This window comes from Rhinolophus ferrumequinum, chromosome 3 (genome assembly GCF_004115265.2).
Source record: "Rhinolophus ferrumequinum isolate MPI-CBG mRhiFer1 chromosome 3, mRhiFer1_v1.p, whole genome shotgun sequence".
Taxonomy (NCBI): domain Eukaryota; kingdom Metazoa; phylum Chordata; class Mammalia; order Chiroptera; family Rhinolophidae; genus Rhinolophus; species Rhinolophus ferrumequinum.
This window is the reverse complement of record NC_046286.1, coordinates 64,062,490-64,081,134: the sequence shown is the minus strand read 5'-3', so window position 1 is coordinate 64,081,134 and position 18,645 is coordinate 64,062,490. Positions and strand designations below refer to the sequence as shown.

General features: G+C 38.4%; 1 protein-coding gene across 5 annotated transcripts in view; it reads left to right on the top strand.

The window, feature by feature from the left end:
• Positions 1-18,645, top strand: part of LAMA4 (laminin subunit alpha 4) — a 129,131-nt gene that overhangs the window by 68,657 nt on the left and 41,829 nt on the right. For all 5 annotated transcript variants that reach the window (XM_033103105.1, XM_033103104.1, XM_033103107.1 and 2 more), the window contains exons 10-14: positions 2,125-2,236; positions 4,936-5,103; positions 7,342-7,535; positions 12,128-12,244; positions 15,819-15,967. In XM_033103105.1, the coding sequence (XP_032958996.1) occupies positions 2,125-2,236; positions 4,936-5,103; positions 7,342-7,535; positions 12,128-12,244; positions 15,819-15,967 (740 nt within the window). The remainder of the gene's footprint in view (positions 1-2,124; positions 2,237-4,935; positions 5,104-7,341; positions 7,536-12,127; positions 12,245-15,818; positions 15,968-18,645) is intronic.

Here is an 18,645-nt window from a genome sequence, read left to right as displayed (position 1 = left end):
AGAAGGAGAAGAGGGAGCAAGGAATTGATAACCTATTTGAAAAAATATTGACAAAAAGCTTCCCTAACCTGACGAAGGAAATAGATAAACAGAGGGTGTTAAAAAAAAATGTATATATGTTTTAAGAAAGGAAAACTGTATTAAAATTGTAATAATATATACCTATAAAAAAAGATGAATACAAGTCACATTGGACTTCTGCAATTACAAGAAGTGCTCAAAGTGGTTACCATCAGAATCCAGACACTTCTGATTACAGAGAACTACTGCTTGAGCAACGTTGACCGAAGTGTCCATTTGTATATATTTTTTTGGCACCCCAGTATAAGCCCAGGAATCACAGAGAGTCCTAAACAAGATGAACCCAAAGAGGCCCACACCAATACACATCATAATTAAAATGCCAAAGGATAAAGACAAAGAGAGAAAGAACCTTAAAAGCAGCAAGAGGAAGCAGTTAGTTACCTACAAGGGAGCTCCGATAAGACTATCAGCTGATTTCTCGACAGAAACATTGCAGGCCTGAAGGAATTGGCAGGAAATATTCAAAGTGATGAAAACCAAGGACGTACAACCAAGATTACTCAGCAAAGCTATCATTTAAAATCAAAGGACATATATAACTCAGTTTACTAGATCGAAAATCAGCTTGTTAAAATTTTTTAGTGTTTTAAATGATTGTGTCCATATTTTTTAAAAGTGGGGAGGGGTGACATCAAGAATAAGATTCAGCTTATTTTCTGCATCATCTTATTTTAAAATGACCACAAATTTTGTTTCTCTGGAAAGCATTAGAACAAACCAAGTGGAATACAAGAATTGGATGAAGGAACACAATGACTCAGAATGCAACCTCCATTCAGAAAGCCCAGTGTTTAGGTAAAGGACTGATTGCGGCGCAGGGAACTTTGTATGGAGGGGTCTTCGGAATTGCCTGATGAAGAGCCCCAAGGGCTTGTGTTTGCTATGATATCATTTGTCTTCCTTGATGAAAGACCACTTGCTTAGGTTTGCCTGGGAAGTATAAAAACATTCCAGGTAAAATCATGGTATAATTCTCCAGCTAGAACACTGGATGAAAAGAGAAAAGTTTGAAAGAGCCAGCCACTTCTCTGTCCCAGGAAAACTGTGCAATGGGTGTACCAGCACTCTGCATGACAGATCACCCTGCAGTCCACTGAGGTACTGCAGCACTGTGTGACAGAGCCGAGCCAAAAAAGCACCAGGTGAGGCAAGTGGTCATCCACAAATGCCAGGCTGAAGAAGTTCTCCTCTTAAATATAACCCCTGAGGCAATCTTTCTAATTCCAAAAGGAAGCACACATTCCTCATGCTGTGTGTATAGCCAATGTCCTGGCTTGAGACATTTCTTAGATCTGCTTCTGTCCTTACACACAGAATTGCACACGTACACGTGCACCCACACACATCCTTACTTCAGAAGCCACAGTTAGCTTGGGATTTCATTTTGACCACTACTCTGTGAGATCTCTGAAACAGAAGCTCCCAAGTTGAGAGAATGGAGTCGGCTTCTCAAAGAAGAGCTCCATGCACTCTAAGCCAAATCTGCCTCAGCAGTTATTTGTACACAAGTGCCAATAGTGTTGATGAGAATTTGGAGCGCAACCTTGAAAACAGCATTTAGCCCAGTGAGCATAATCCTTTCAATCTCTGTGGTAATTCAGTTTCAGCAGTGGTTGGACCACCCAGGAGCCACTGGATGCATGGAGCATTTCAAGATCGGCCGACTTTCTCGACAAATTTCCCTTTGAACCTTTAAGTTCTTTAATCAGCACAATGTCAAACTGATCCACAGACATGGGTGACTTCCTAGTCTGGCATCTTGAGATACAGTAAAAATTCAAAGTGTAAATTACCTATGAAAGGCAGGTGGTCTGGAATGAACTGTGACTGATGGCATAGAAATGGCATCACAGCTTTCTGTAATTCGAAAGCTGGTCATCACATCAGCCTTCATGCATGGTTTCTGGGACCGCTTTATATGTTACAGAACTTTCCCATGCCAGGGAAATTTATCTTTATGGAATACTTTATGCCTACATACACACATACAACATTCCCTTCTCGTAAATTTAATCTGGTGTTTATATGGATTATTTATAGGAAAGTCAAGCTTTAAGAAAGAGCCATCTGGCTCAGAAGGAAAGCATGGATACCATTAACCACGCAACTCAGCTCGTAGAGCAAGCCCACAATATGAGGGATACAATCCAAGGTAAATATATTCTGTTCTGGTTCAGCTTCATGGAAAGGAATCATTCCTGTTATTAACATCAATACAAAATCATAGCTACTGTTAGTGCTTACAATGTGCCAGAAACGGTTATTAGAATGTTATAGGTTTGACCTCATATGAGGTCTGAATTTCAAGTTTGTTTATCTGAGATTTCTGAGCACTCATCCCTACTTACGATCAGTTGCTTTTCAAGAATAAATGTACAGAATCACTCCCTTTCCAGGCCTTTCACAGAAATGGAATACCAAAGTATCTTTCCAGTAGAGGAAATTGCATGCTATAGTGTCTCTAAAAGGTAACAGTTGAGTAGGAGTCACGTTTTTCTCAATTATTTGCAGTGAAAATACTGCTTTTAGAGTGGCAGTGCACCGTCCACTAATTCAAATTGTCCTGAGTGGTTCCTACGATGCTCTTTCCCAAAAACCAGACAGGCAACTTGCTCTGGTCCCCGATTCAAAAGAAAAGCAGGGAGGTGGCAAATATGAGATTTCTTTGCCCTAAAATATTGTGGTAGATTTTACCTTCCCCTTTGAAGGTTTACTTGTTAGTGCTCTAACCTCTGGTAAGTGCAGGCTGCATTTTAAAGACTTAATAACGCATTGAAAATCAGCTTTCATTTACCAACAGAAAACAGGTCATTTTGTTTGTTCTAACATAAAGAGGAATTCCTTGGGTTACAGTCTGCTAAGATACAGTATGTGTGTCTTTCCATAGTTTTTATTATCCTATATATTAAGAGGTGGGTGACAACACTAAGTGCATCTCAGGGCACAGTGGCAATAAAGGGACTTTATATTGAGGTATTGGGAGCATATTCCAAGAAAAGGGGTATACCAAGCCAAGACTAATCAATTGCTGTATTTCCTTTGGTGTCTATAATATACAATAAAAACAAATGGCATGCATTGGAAAGACTTCCCACTCTCATCTTCATTATTGCTTGCTTTTGCATCTACCAATAAAATATTATTTTTCTATAACATTTTAGAGTTACTATTGACTTTTTTCAAAAAGTGAGATTGCTGAGCTCATCGAATTAAGAAGTAAATGACCCTCTAGGCAGCAAATAAAGCCAGCATCCTAGTAAGCCATTCAGAGAAAATAATTCACCTTTGCTGTTGCAACTCAAATTTTCTAAAGTGTTTCATTAGGAAAGAATCTAAACGCTTTTTTTTTATTTAAATTTAAAAAAAGATGAAGAAAACTTACAAAAGAAGCGCAAATGGGAAACAATAATTTACATTAGTTTTTACCTTATAATAATGGATGAACAATCTTCAAACACCAAAGGCAACATGTTATTGTCTGCATTTCTTTCTTCTAATCTACACAAGTCATGGTTAAAATAAAATAGATCAAAATTGTAAATATAATATTTGCATCAAAATGTCAAAGAATTCAACTTTACAAGTGATAGTTCTAAAGAAAAAATATCTATGTTTAGTTTATTTCAGGAGTTAGTATTTTAGACTTTACTTGAAAAGTGAATGTTTAATCTCTTCATAAGTTTGCGGGTTTTTTAGCATATCTTGGTGTCCCTATAATTTATTTATAGCATTAAAAACCTCTTCCCTCCTTTATCTCCTTTCTTTCACAATTCAGGAATGCTGCACAACACCAATAGTATGTCGTCCCTTATTCCCAACCATCTCTAAAATAAATACAGGTGACCTTCAAGCTATTAGCCATATAAAATACAAGCCCTTATTTGGTATGATTTATATGACACCATTGTTTGTTTACCCATCTTGTCTGGCCAATTGCATAGATCATAGTAAACCATAGACACACAATTTCATTTATGCCAGGAAGATAAAATGCTTCTTTCCGGAGCTACCTAGGCCATGGTGGCAATTACATAACTTTTTTCTGATCATAGGTAGTAGAAAGAGGGAGTCAGAGAAATACTCAGCTTTGCTAGTATTTAGAAAATTCATCTAATCCCTTTGAGCCTCAGCAGTCCCTACAATTCTAACAGTCTCCATCCTACTTATGCACATTGGGTGCAAATGACCCAGAGTCATAATGGCACAATCTTGACAAGCTGTCATATTACAGAAGGCAAATAGTAACTGCAAAAAAAAAAAGGTATATATTATATTAATGAGAAAAAACTTACACACCTTTATATTATATTTAGTCCGTAAAACAATCTGAAAGACTGACTTAAACAACTACAGATATGAATATTCTCAATTTGGTTTAGAGCTTTGGTAAATCCTTGGCTAAAGTACAATTAATATCTCCAATGCTTCCTACATATAACAGGAGATACCTCAGAACATTTTCTCCAGTTATGTGTATAAAAGGTTGATCAAAGACCCCAGATTTGTTGCCTTAAATATTAATGTTTTTGAATCACTATGGAAACCAGACACAGCTAAAATCAGGTCAGGCTTTGTATTAAATCCCATTCCCATTCTGAAGACACCAAATGGGAAGCAAAGAAGAGTGATTTCCTCGGGTTTTACTTCCTCCTGGAGTAGATGATGAATTCAGATGCCGACCTCAGTATTTGCAGCATGAACATCATTATGCTCTCTTCCAATGAGTCTATCTTTCTATTTTAGGACCAGCCCTGCCCTTTGCCTTCACTCGCCTGTATTTTCAGTGGCATCACTGTAAAATGCCCAGTCATCTCTCCTTGCTACCTTCTCTCATCATTTCCTTCCTTTCAGAGATCAATAAAAAGATGCTGTATTATGGGGAGGAGCAGGAACTTAGCCCTGAGGAAATCTCTGAGAAGTTGATGTTGGCCCAGAAGATGCTTGAGGAGATTAGAAGCCGTCAACCATTCTTCACTCAACGGGAGCTTGTGGATGAGGAGGCAGATGAAGCCCATGAACGTAGGTGTATTCAACTCCTAGAGCCCAGCACATGTCTGCTTTCTTTGTGGGTTCAGGAGAGGACACTGTGTCACTGGACATTTGATCAAGGCAACCAATTTCCAATATTGAGAGATATTTAGAACTTACCTGCGGCTTCAGGGAATCATTCAGCACAACTTGACTATATGACCAAGATTTTCAGATCCAGGCCCATCCTTAAGCTTTTGAGATAGCTGAGATTCCACAAGGAATCTGACTTTTACTCCTGAGGAGAAGAAATAGGGACTTAGCTATTGGTGAAAACATATAAAATGGGGACGGAAGGATAACGGGAAGCAATTCCCAGAACTACAGTTAGGGAAATTATATGGAGAAGTCAGTAAAGCCACAAGCCCAGCAACACTGATGTTCTGAGGTCCATGAATGACTTATAACCTCAATAGGAATGAACATTTCCTTTAATGATGCATGTAGACAGTAAATCAAAATAGTGTTAGCAAACCTCTGAGTTGGTCTCTGGATCAGTTATCTACTACTGTCTGACAATCCATCCAAACATATTCACTTAAAACAATAATGTGGGTTGTTTTTTTTTTTTATCATGATTTTATGAGTTGGTAATCTGGGCTGGACTCAACCTGGACAGCTCACCTCTGTTCCATGTGACGTGGTTGAGCTCACTCACGTGTCTAGGGTCTTAGTTAAGATGACTGGGCCTCTCCCTCCACGTCTTACCCTCAAGGAAACGAACCCAGGCTTGTTCACATGGTGGCTGCCTCTAAGAGTGCAAGAATGGAAAGTGTAGGTTCTCTTTAGGCCTAGTCTTGGAACTCAACCATGTCATATCCATTGTATTGGTCAAGACTAGCCAGATTCAAGGCATGAGGAAATAGACTACACTCTTGTTGGGAAGAGTTGCAAAGCATTTGTGTTCATTTTAATCTACACAGTGAACAAAATTTGCATATGCACAGATTTGCATATCATATTTTAGCTGTTGCTGTTATGTCAAAACATTAAGTTCATCAATAATTCAAAATTATGGTAGTTATCAGTCCCACCTTTAAGTCTTGTTATTTAATACATTAATAAAGAAGCACATATGTTATTACAGTAACCATTTGTTTTTTAATCTATTGATCTCCATTTTAATTCTATGCATTTTAGGCCATGCATTTAAAACACATTATAATAAGGGGTCTGAAGGTTTCACTAGATTGCAAAGGGGCCCATGGCATGAAAAGGGTAAGGAACACCTGTCCTAGATCATTTTCCTACAATTGTCACTATCAACTTCTGCTAACAATAAATGTGAACACTCTAGAAGAGGCATATTCTTGACGTAAAGTCATATTACAGTAGCAAACATATAAAGCTGTAGAGAGAGTAAGAACCAAAGAAGAATCTCAGGCCCCATCTCTGAGTCGGGATGAGGCTGGCAGTCAGGAAGGGTGGAGCTCTAATGTCACAGAGAGATGCTTCCATGTTCCTTGCCTATTTAGGAATTTAACAAGACTGCCTTGGGGAAATGGGACCAATGACATCTCCCACTTAGCCGCCTTCTGCCTAGGGAATGCATCTTCAACCACTTTCTTCACTCAGCCCTGAACTTGTATCTTCTGCTCATAGTGATGAAAGAAAATACAAAACCTGAACAAGACTGATATTTCCTGGAGGAAAAATAGAATTACAGCACATAGCTAACGCATGTAACTTTGATCAGAGAACTAAGAGAGATAAAACGTTTAAGAATATATCATTGCCATTTAATCTGCTTTCCACCCAAAATAGTGATTAAATTTGACCTAAAGGAACTAACTAAAAAACAGTTGCCTGGAGAGAACACAGAAAATGAATGATTGTTAACATCATTTGTCAGTAACAGACAAAATAATTTCAATTATTTTTAATAGTAAAACTATAGTATATCCAAATCCCCTTTATATGGTAAAATTAGTCATAATCTGGGTAATAATTAATATAGTATAATGACATGGTTTCCACATAAAACATGATCTCGATAAGAAAGCTAATCAATCTCTTCTTTTGACTGACTACCACCCAGGGGCTCTGACACCTCCAAAATAGTATTTTTTTTTTTTTTTTACTCCAAATATAAAACATGTGAACAATAGCTTCAATCTCTGCTGCTAAAGAAGGCATTGTCTGACAAGTTTGCATCCCGGCTAAATGCTAGATGGAATGGGAGGAGACAGGAGAAGCCCAGACTGAGTTTCTGTGTCCTTTTCTTCCCAGTGTTGAGCCAGGCTGAGAGTTGGCAGCAGCTGTACAATGATACTCGCTCTCTGTTTCCTGTTGTCCTGGAGCAGCTGGATGACTACAATGCTAAGTTGTCAGACCTCCAGGAATCACTTGACCAGGCCCTTGACCATGTCAGGGATGCAGAAGATATGAACAGAGCCACGGCAGCCAGGCAGCGGGACCACGAGGTACAGTGGACACTTTTAACTGGAAATGCATTCCAGCCACATACAACACGAAGTTATACCAAGAAGGGACAGTTGGTATACAATTTTTAAATATTGGCACATTTAATATCCACATTTTTAAAACATTTGTACATTTTTTGCCACTGTAATTTGCCAATGGAAATGTGTGCACCTAAACTCAAGATTAGAAAACCATTAGAATTGTTTGGTTTTTGCACTGATAAGAATGCAAGTGTTCTTGGTGCTTTTATCTGCATGTATGGATGTGTTACCCTTGCAAGTGAGAAAGTATTGAACTATTCTTCCACACCTAACATTTTTTTATACTGAGAGCACTAGAACATCAAAACAGCCCAGAACTCTGTTCCTGAAAGGATATGTGTAATTTTTGGAAAGGCATAAGAAGAAAATCTCACAGGCTGGCTGATCAGCAGCTACAGAAATAGGGAGTCTCATTCAAGCCAAGGTCGTGCAAATGCAAAGAGGTGTGGAAAATCCCAGATATGGCCATAGATTGCAAAGGCGGTCATTCTTATGGCCAGGATTTGTGCGTGCCCACACATAGAGGGCCAAGATCTGCTGGTACTCACATGTCTGCTCAGAGCAATGCGTGTACTCACAACCACCACCATCGAGAGAGGTCATCTGGTGGGCAGATACGTGCATCTTTTAGACATACTTATAAATATTACAGCAAAAAAAATAGGAATCAACTATGAGCAAATTCATTAATTCACTTATGTTTATTTTTATTGTTGGCAGAACCAACTTAAATTGCCCTGATTTTCAATCATTGCTACATCTCAGTAAGTCATTGTAAAATGTCCTAAATAAAAGTGAATTACATTTATCACCACAATTTTCTAATCGGAGCACTCCTTTAGCCAGTATTTTTTAGAAGAATATTGATCAGGATAGCATTCTTTGTTAAAAAAAAATGCATGATTGTCTTACACAACAAAATTATCAGTGTAACACAAAATAATAATTCCTTCAAGCAGATTTCAAGAGAGTTACTTGAACTCGTGCTTATCCTTGCAGTTTTCCTCTTTCCTACCTCTACATATGTTCATCCACAGGATCCTGCCAATTTTACCATCGGAATATTTTTAGTTCTCTTTCCTCTTTTCTATTTCTCGATAGCCTCCAGTTTGGGCCCTCATTTCTCAACCAAAATAGCCTCCTCCTTTTTCTCCTCTGTTCTTGCTCCCGTCCAACCCATCCGCTCCACCCTGCCAGAGTGTCCCACCTAAATCACTGACAGTTACCTTTTGCTCTTATTAAAAGCCTTCATTTCCCCTTTATAACCTATAGCAGAGCCTTTGACACTACAGCTTGTCAACCATTTAGTGAATTGTAAAATAAGTTTTGAGGGTTGTAACCAGCATTTTTTAAAAAAGAAAAAAAGAAAAAAGGAAATGAAATAGAATAGAAAATATTAAAATTCATCTCTAGTAAGAGATGTTTTCATCACATTTCTGCTTTAGTTATATGTGTGCACTGGGTTGCAACATAAAATAAATTTTCACTGTAGGTCATGGTTAAAAATATTTGAAAGATACTGTCATACAGGGTAGTCAATGTTATTTCATATGGCTTGTGGGACCCTCTCTGTGGGCCCTTGCCAGACTTCTCAGACTCACGTTTTGTTATTTCCCTGTTTCACACGTTCAATTCAGGCTGTATCACACTACCAGTAATCCCCTCTACCTGAAAGCAGACATCTCGTTTTCTCCTTCAGGATAGCCCCAGGTACCCCCTCTTCCAGGAGGCTCACCCCACTTCCAGGTTAGCAGTTTCTCCTCTCCAGCCATCCTATAATGTGCCTTGTGCTCATGTCTTTCTGTATTGTAACCCTATGTTAATGGATCTGTCTCCCCGACTCAATTTAGGTGTTTTAATTTCAGTTTACTGTGAGACTTACAGCATACTCTAGAAAAGAATAACACCAAAATTCCAATCTTTATACAAAACCAAAAATAACCACATAATTTAATCATTTTGATGTGTGCCAACAGTAGCCACACAACTAATAATTACTTATTTATTTTACTATCCTACTCCCAACCCCAAAGGGTAACGGAATGATAAAAATCTTTATCAGATGAATATAAGATTCTGTATTTCAAAAGTAGGTTAAATACTATTTTTAAATTTTATTAAATTTATTGGGTGTCACTGGTTAATAAAATTATATAGCTTTCAAGTGTACAATTCTATAATACATTATCTGTATATTGTATTGCACTTTGTGCTCACCACCCAAAGTCAATCTCCTGTCATCACCATATATTTGACCCTCTACAGTTTTCTGCCTACTTTCCTTTCCCTCTGGTAACCACTGCACTGTTGTCTGTGTCTATGGGTTTTTATTTGTTTGTCTTCTTCGTTCATCTGTTGCTTTCAGTTTTATATCCCACATATCAGTGAAATCATGATTTTCAACTTTCTGTCTGACTTATTTCCCTTAGCATGATAATCTCAAGATCCATCCATGTTGTCACAAGTGGCAGTATTTCATCTTTTCTTGTGGGTGAATAATATTCCATTGTATATATGTACCACATCTTCTTTATCCAATCACCTATCAAAGGACACTTTGGTTTTTTTCCGTGTCTTGCAGCACGAATAATGCTGCAATGAACATATGGATACATATATCTTTACAAATAAATGTTTTCAAGTTTTTCAGGTAGATACCCAAAAAAGGGATTGCTGAGTCATATGGTAACTCTATTCTTGATTTTTTAAGGAACCTCTGTACTGTTTTCCATAGTGGCTGCACCAATTTACATTCCCACCAGCAGTGTATGAGGGTTCCTTTCTCTCCACAACCTCTCCAACACTTGTTGTTACTTGTCTTGTTGATGATAGCCATTATTGTTGATGATAGCCATTCTCAGTGTGGTTTTGATTTGCATTTCTTTAAAAGCACTGTTTAGAGATTCTCATAAATCAAAGCTATCCCTTCCCAGGACTATTCCTAGCATTTTTTTCAAGGATCAGGAAACTTTTTTTTTTTTTTTTGGCATATGTTAAATGGATACTGAAGCATGCAGAACAGTGTTATGTCATCTTTATAATTATTAGTTTCCAGAACGTTCTTTTGTTCAAGTTAACCATCTCTCTGTAGGAATATCTTTAATTGTTTCAAAGCTAACTTTATTAATTCTGTCTAATGTCTATATGTGATAAGTGGGGGGAACCCTTTAATTTGAAGCATATCATTTTCCAACTACTGCAAATGAATTTATCATGTTGTGCTTTTAGAACAAGTCTTTGAAGTTTAGCTATAACCTTAGGCTGTTAGCAGTGTTCTCTTAAGCAGACTCAGATTCACGAGTTTCCACATGGGGTTGTATCTTAGAACTCAATAATGCCAACCTTTTTTACCTCCCTTCCTTGTATACTTTAAAATATGGCTTTTGTGCAGAGCTGTATAACCACTTTCCCTTGTGTCGATAAGAATAATTAACCCCAGGTAGTCACACTATATTAAGCTTCATGGATATGGAGGGGAAATTGAATTTTTTAATGTTCTTGAATAAGAAGATGTTCAAATAGGATTCTTTTCTGTCCCTAGACCTTTATCTCCCCCTGTAGCAATGTGTTTGGAGAAGATATGTTCCATCTTCCTTTCCACTAAGTTGGGAAAGACTGCAGGAAGTAAGAAAGACATTAAAATAAACTTAGAAAGTCTTAATGTATGTCCTTCTATATCTAGGCTTCTATAATTATTTTTATGATATCCTAGATTATACCATAACATATATTTCATCTCCAATTTAAATTACTGTTTCTACAGTAACTTTAACTCATTTTTTACTCAGATTTTAAGATGAATCTTTTACTTTTTACTCTTATTAATGTTTTATTCTGTGCTATTTTCAAACTATGAATTTCTTTGAAGCTCCATAATATATCTTCAGAATCACAATATCCCTGCCTCTAGAACACAAAAGTAAAGGTGGGGATTAAGGCATTCATCAGAAAATATATTAGTAACTTGGGCAATTTCCCTCCTCAAAAAATCTGAGCATCTAACATGAGCTCAGAGTGGGAGGAAGCAAGATCACAATTTTGTACTTTGATAATAGGGCCATTTTAAACTTTGAAAAGGACATTAAGAAGGTTTTATATGTGCTTTATTTCTGTCCAAATGAGTTATTTGTGCCCAGAGTTAGCACATGATAAATGTTTTTTTGAATCAATTCATTTTCCTATTATTGAAATTATAGAACCTATGTACAATCTTGTATCTATAGTCCCACTTTACACGTATAGAGAAAAGAGTCCAAGGCGCTCTCTAAAGTGTTAACTCTTTGAGATGATGACACAATAAGTAATACTCATAGCTAAGTGCTTTGAAGCTCCCAAGGTGCTTACTTTTGTTGTCTCCAAATCGTAAATGAGAAAACTGGGCATCATGTTGGTAGAATTCCCCAAAGTCGCACAGCAGTTAGGTGGGGGGGCTGGGATGGGAACCCAGATCTGTCTTAGTGCAAGATGGAGAGTTGACATTGACCACCCTTCCTGATGCTTTCTCTAAAGCCACCTTCTCTTCCTCTCTTTCTTGCTCTTTCTTCCTGCAGAAACAACACGACAAAGTAAGGGGACACGTGGACGTCGTGAACACCTCCCTGAGGTTGTCTTCGGACTCTCTGACAATGCCTCGTCTGACCCTTGCAGAACTTGATGATATAATAAAGGTAAGGGCGCACGTGACTTGTTCAGGTTTGTATTGATAGCAGTTTAGAAAAGCGACTCACTATCACAGAAGAATAATCGAATCCAATTCAAATCTATCAAGTTAGCTGGCCTTGTAAAAATAAGATCAGGTGCTTTTATTGGACAGTAGCCACTAGCCACATACAGCTACTTAAATTTAAATGACTTAAAATGAAATAAAATTAAAATTTTAATTCCTCAGTCACATTAGCCATAGTTCAAGTGTTTAATAGCACCATATATGGCCAGTGACAACTACACTGGACAGCACAGATAATGCAGAAAGTTCTGTTGAAAGTGCAGCTAGCTCTAGGTCCATCTTACTCACTCTTTACTCATAAGTTGTGTGTTTAATAAAGCTGGCAGTCAAAATCAATAAAAGTACAAATATTCCAATAAAATACAATGAACCAACCATCATCAAATTACTCTTAGTTCACTTTATTACCTTCGAACGGGTATCATTTTAAAGTCACCATGTCATTCATTGCCTATTTCAGCACCAAGCTCCTCATCCTCTCCATCTCTACTCCCATCACTATCCTTGGTGGCATCGAAATCCAGATGGATGAGCCCACCAGCTCTCAGACCTCCAACTCACTGAACTCTTGTCCAACAAGCTTTTCCTCCCATCCACCTCTGTTATCCCTCTTACAGTCATACCCAGGTTTTGTCATCGATAACGGTACCTCCGCTCAAATCCCGGTTTCAAGCACCTCCTTCCCTGAGTATCATCTCTTATCTCACTTACTTTAGAATGTCCTCTCCAACAATTCTCTGACCACATGGAGACCTCTTCCATTTTCTTTATTCTACTCCTCTCATATCTTGCTTTCCCTCCTTAAGCAGCTAAAATTATCAATAATTATTCTTTGCAAACTCCCCTAACTTCCATACTCACTTAGGCTTCTGCTATAGAATTCTAACCCCATATTCCCAGTAAACCCAAGTACCCCCAGACTCATGGCCACACCAGTGCAGCCAACATGACTGGTGGGAAACCCACCTCCCCTTCTATCAGTCTGGTAAATTTGCTTCATGCTTCACTGAAAAATTAGGAACAAAGAGAACTCCCCTTATCTTTCCTTCCCAAATCTACCAGACCACCTGTATCTGTATCCAGAATTCTACCTTCCTTCCTTTCTTTTCTTTTCTTTCTTTCTTTTTTTTGGGGGGTGCGGGGGACGGAGTAGTTGTTTGTTGTTATGTTTTTACAACTCTTTAAAAATGTGAAAAGTATTTCTAGCCAGGAGCTATATGAAAACAGGCGTGGGCCATACTTGGCACTGGGCCAGATTGATGGGTGCTCTGGATAATGGAAGGCTCAGTATTCAGTGTTGAGCCCTCCTTTCTATTTCTACTCTCTCCCTAGTTAGTCCCACTGAATCCCATGCCGTTAAAGAACAATTATATGGATGCTGTTACAATTTATGCCTCTGACTCTGATACCTCCACTGAGTCCCAAATTCTTACATCCAAATGCTTGCTTGGCGTTTTCAAGTAAGAACTCAACATGGTTTGTAGCAAAATTACAATTTCATCTACCACTTCACAGTGTCATATGCATATCAGATGTAACGTATTCTGAACAAAACCTGCTCCTTCCCTAGTCTCCCCCACCTCAGTGCGGGACATAACCCAATGGCTCAGATCAAAATTCAGAATTCATTCTTGATTGCTCCTTTCTCCTCACTCCCATTTCAGCAAGAACTGTTGGCCCAATCTCCAGACTGAACCCTGATTTCTCCCCACTGCTCTCTTCTCTGTTGCTGCTCCTTAGTCTAAATCACCTCATCTCCATTGTGACTTGCCACAAGGACCCCCTACTGATCCATTTGCCTCCACTCTTGACCCTCACGACTCATCCTCTAAGGAGTAGCAGAGTAATCCTTTAAAAACATAATCAGGTCACATTATTTCTCCCATATAAAACCTCCAGTGATACTTCAAGTAAGAAACAAGCTCATTTTACCATGGCCCATGACACTAAGTGACCTGGCTCTGGCCCACCCCTTTGATCTCATGCCCTACTCTCTCCCTTACTCACTATAATCCAGACTGCTACACTCCAACACCTCTCTATTTTTCAAACACATACTTTTTCCTGCCTCAGGACCTTTGTACCTGCTAACACCAAATCTTCAAATGGCTAGTGTCTTTGTGACCATTCAATCTAAGTGGGCCTCTCACCTTCAATCAGCCTCTAAACCTATCTCACCTGTTGTATTTTATTCAAAATACTTTTTATTCCCTGAAATTAGCTTGCTCACTTATATAACCAGTTGTTTATTTTTTGTGTCTTCCCACCAGATGGTAAATTCCTTTAGAGCAGAGACTGTTCACAGCTATGTATCCTATCTCCTAAAAGAGTACCTGGCACATAGTAGTCACACAGTAAATATTTATTAAATGAATTAACAAGTAAGGGTGAAAAGTCCATGGTATTTTTTCTGCTTATACAATTAAAAACAATTTTTTTCAAAGTATTGTTTCCCAAACGACCAACCAAATGGCTGGAGTTCTAATACAGTCTCCATAAAAATAAACCCTACGTGCCAGGAACTGTGCTACATTCTGGGAATATAAAAAAAAATAAACATAGTTTCTGCCTTCCAGGATTGTGTGATCTGGTGAGTGTAATATTCAAGTATAAGGATTATAGTAATGAGATATGTAGATAATATATATATATATTTATATTTATATTTACATTTATATAAATATATATATATGGCCATGCTGAACTCACCCTGGAGCTGTTAGGGATGGCTTCATAAAGGAAGTAATATCTGAACTGAATTTGGAAGGATGAGTAGAACTTTTCCAGATGGATTAGACAGAAAAGAAAAGGAAGGTATTCCCCAGGAAAAATAATATGTGCAAGGACATGGGCCAGAAAAATTATGGAGCATTACAACAATAATCAGTTAGTCAAGTGTGGACTATGGGATGTAGTGGGGTGAGGAGTGGTGGGAAATGATGACATCGGTGAGAGAGGAGGGTCAGCTGATGAAGACACCCTAAGGAATTGGAGTTGTTCCTACAAAGCAATAGCTGAATTTGAGAAAAGAAATAACATGATCCAATTTGCTTAACAGGAAGATTACCATTCCTGCAGGATGGTGGAGAATGGATTAGAAGACTCAAAGACTGGGTTTAGAGAGGGGAGTTAGATCGCTCAGGGAGGAAGGGGCTGAGTCAAACCCTGAGAAACACAAGCTTTTAAGGTCTCCTTCCTGGCCAGTGAACTAGGAGATCGGGAGAGAGCAACATAACACAGGCTAGCTTTGTTCAGTCGTGCTTTGTTTTGTTTTCAGATCAGAGATGGCAGAGCACATCTGAGTGCTAGGGAAGCAATCAGTAGAGAAGAAGGAGTTGAAGATGCAAGAGAAATAGATAAATATCTACTTATGCTATTGTAGACTCATGTGGACCTGGCCTGAAATTTACTGAACTTCACAATAAGGAAGAATAGAGATTATCTTTGGATACTCGTTGGGAAAAATGTTTTAAGTTCTTCTAAATTCAATTGAATTTTTAAAATATTTCCTTCAGAACGCATCAGGAATTTATGCTGAAATAGATGGAGCCAGGAATGAACTACAGGGAAAGCTGTCCAACCTAAGTAAACTCAGTCATGATTTAGTCCAAGAAGCGGTTGACCACGCACAGAACCTTCAACAAGAGGCTGATGAACTAAGCAGGTAATATCCTGATTTTAGAAATGCAAATCTCTAAGTAGGTTGAATAACTTCTTTTTATTCAATTCTGCTAGCCAGAGTTACTGGGATACAGTATTAATAGGTTGGTTTGAGGTTTGGGTTTGCTTGTTTCTTTGTTGATGGTCAGTCTGAGAGCCAATCATTGTTTATTGCAATTGCTTTGGGGAGACAGTTTTTTTTATTTTAAAACAATTTGTCAGATTGCAGACCTGTGTTTGGGGAGGCAGGGTCTGTTCCACAATTATTATTAGGATAACCTAATGCATTTTTCTTAGGAGCATAATTGCTGCACAAAATATTACGAAGTAAATCAGATCCCTTTACAAGGTCTAAATCTACCATCACTGCCTATTTATTTCATAGACAGCCTTAGTTTTCCACACCCAACTGTCTTAAATAAAGCTGGTTGGAAGTTGACAATACAACTGATTTCTGATAAATACTCGGGACACTCCACAGTGCCCAGCAGGAACTAATTTATTTCAACACCTGTTAAGAGAAAAATCAATGGACAATTTCCTCGTAGCAGTTAGAAGAGTCACACACCCCTTGGGCACTGAATTACTGTTAATTGAAATGTACTGAAAAATTGGGATTGAATTCATGACCCTTAAATAATAGATAGATAATGAGATAATTCTAGAGAAAGACTACAAATCTGGCAATTTGAATCAAGGATCAGTAAAGGTCAAGAACAAAATAAGAACCAATACTAAGTTCTGCTCAAAACTTACGTCACCTTTTTATTCCTGATTGCCAAAATTTTCAAATTTCCTGAGAAGGGGGGGATGGAGGGAGGGACAGAAATAGATGTCACATAAGGTCTTGGTGTGAGAAGTGTTATATGCAATTTAGTGTCATGCTCCCAAGAACTATGCTTTTATCAAGCCAGTAAAATGGAACTTGGGTAGAATATTGCTGTGGATAATATGCTGTATTGGTAGAAGATTATTTTTGAGGTCCATCTTCTGGCTCTCTTCATCATTCTGTTGTCGTTATAATAACTGCATCCCACTGATTGGGATTCCAATGCATATCTTCTCTAAATGCCGCTCTGCAGCAAGCAGTGTCCTGGCATGATTCTGAGTCACCACATGCTTTACATGAAACATGATCAGAAACATCCATCACCCTAACGTCCCTTTTGTTTTGGGGATATTTCTGACTAATTATTTGCAGAAAGGATCCACATTTATAGATGTATTTCCTTCAAAGTGTGAATATTCTTCAACATCTGCCTGGGTCCCCAGTGCCTTGCAGGCTGTGCCTCAAAATGAGATAAACAAGCTTCCATTTCAAGCATATTTTTTATTTTGTAGATAGATGAGGTAGCTATTTTGTGCCTAGTAATAAAACACAGTAACAAAGACTTTATTTCAAGCTCTTTGGTACACCTTCTTACCACTCTAGCCCGCAAAATTTTAAAATATTAATAAATATTTGTAACATATCATTCCTCATCCCTTTCTTTTAAAACATCCGCAGGTTTGGCTGTCTGAGCCATTTCTAAGATCAAGGGGTTGTGGCAAGGATCAAGTAGCAAGTATTTGGATGAGAATTACCTCTGTGGAACAGAGCTGCATGCCCGAAGCACTTTTGCCTCAGTGGGCCCCTTCCTCCATAAAAAATTTAAAAATTATATGTCATGAGTGCATTGACATAAAGACTAATGTAATCATTGTTACTAGGCTTATTTTTTATTCTGATTTAAAAAAACTTAAAATAAAAACATTTTTGTGGGCCCCTACTATACCTAATGGATAAATCAGCCCCGCTGCAGAGGAGCCAGAATGATGGTGGACTTGGACAAAAGAGAAGGAAATAGCCAAGGAAATACAGAGGAAGTCACTCTGAGCCTGAGAGGGCATCAGGGACTGAAACTGGATGGAGGAGGCTGAGAAACAATTGACTGAGCTTGATAGATCAGGGCAATTTGAAGAGATGAGCCAGCGTGGGATCTGCAATGTCATATATTAGGCCACAGAGAATCTTCTAGAAGTTATTGGTGAATAAAGTGATGCTAGTCATCAATGTTTGCAACTGGAAAGGAAGGTCGAAGTGATGGATTTAAAACTGAATAAAACTGAGACAAAGAATTTAGGATAAGCTGCAGAAGAGGGCGGGGGGGGGGTCGGTGATGGAGTTTATATTGTAGAGGAAGAAGTATTTGTCAATAAAATGAATTTCTGAATAGTTTGAAATTCCAATTCAGGAAATAGTTCAGGTATAATCATAAACCCTGCTGGTTAATGAATGCCAAGCATGGTACCGAGCATTTCACATATTTTATCCCTGTTGTACCTCACATCAATCATCTGCGGCACATACCATTGTCAGCACCTCTGTGAGTGCCCAGTGCATGATGGGTACTCAGTAAATGTTAGGTGAACCTTACAGAGGCCAGAAAGGTGCAAAGGCAGAGAACATGGTGTATAGGGCAGTGATGAGGGTAGATATGAGTGGGCCTGTGAGCTTAAGGGAGGCAGCTGGGTCTCAGGAGTGAGACAAATCTCAACAATGTGTGCCCTGGGCAAGCCACTTACCCTCTCTCAGAGACTTGCTTGCTTCTATGAAAAGGGAGTAGCAATGTCTTGGGCATGGGTGTGGTAAGAATTAAAGACATAATACATGAAACGCAGCTAACCCAGTATCTGCACAGA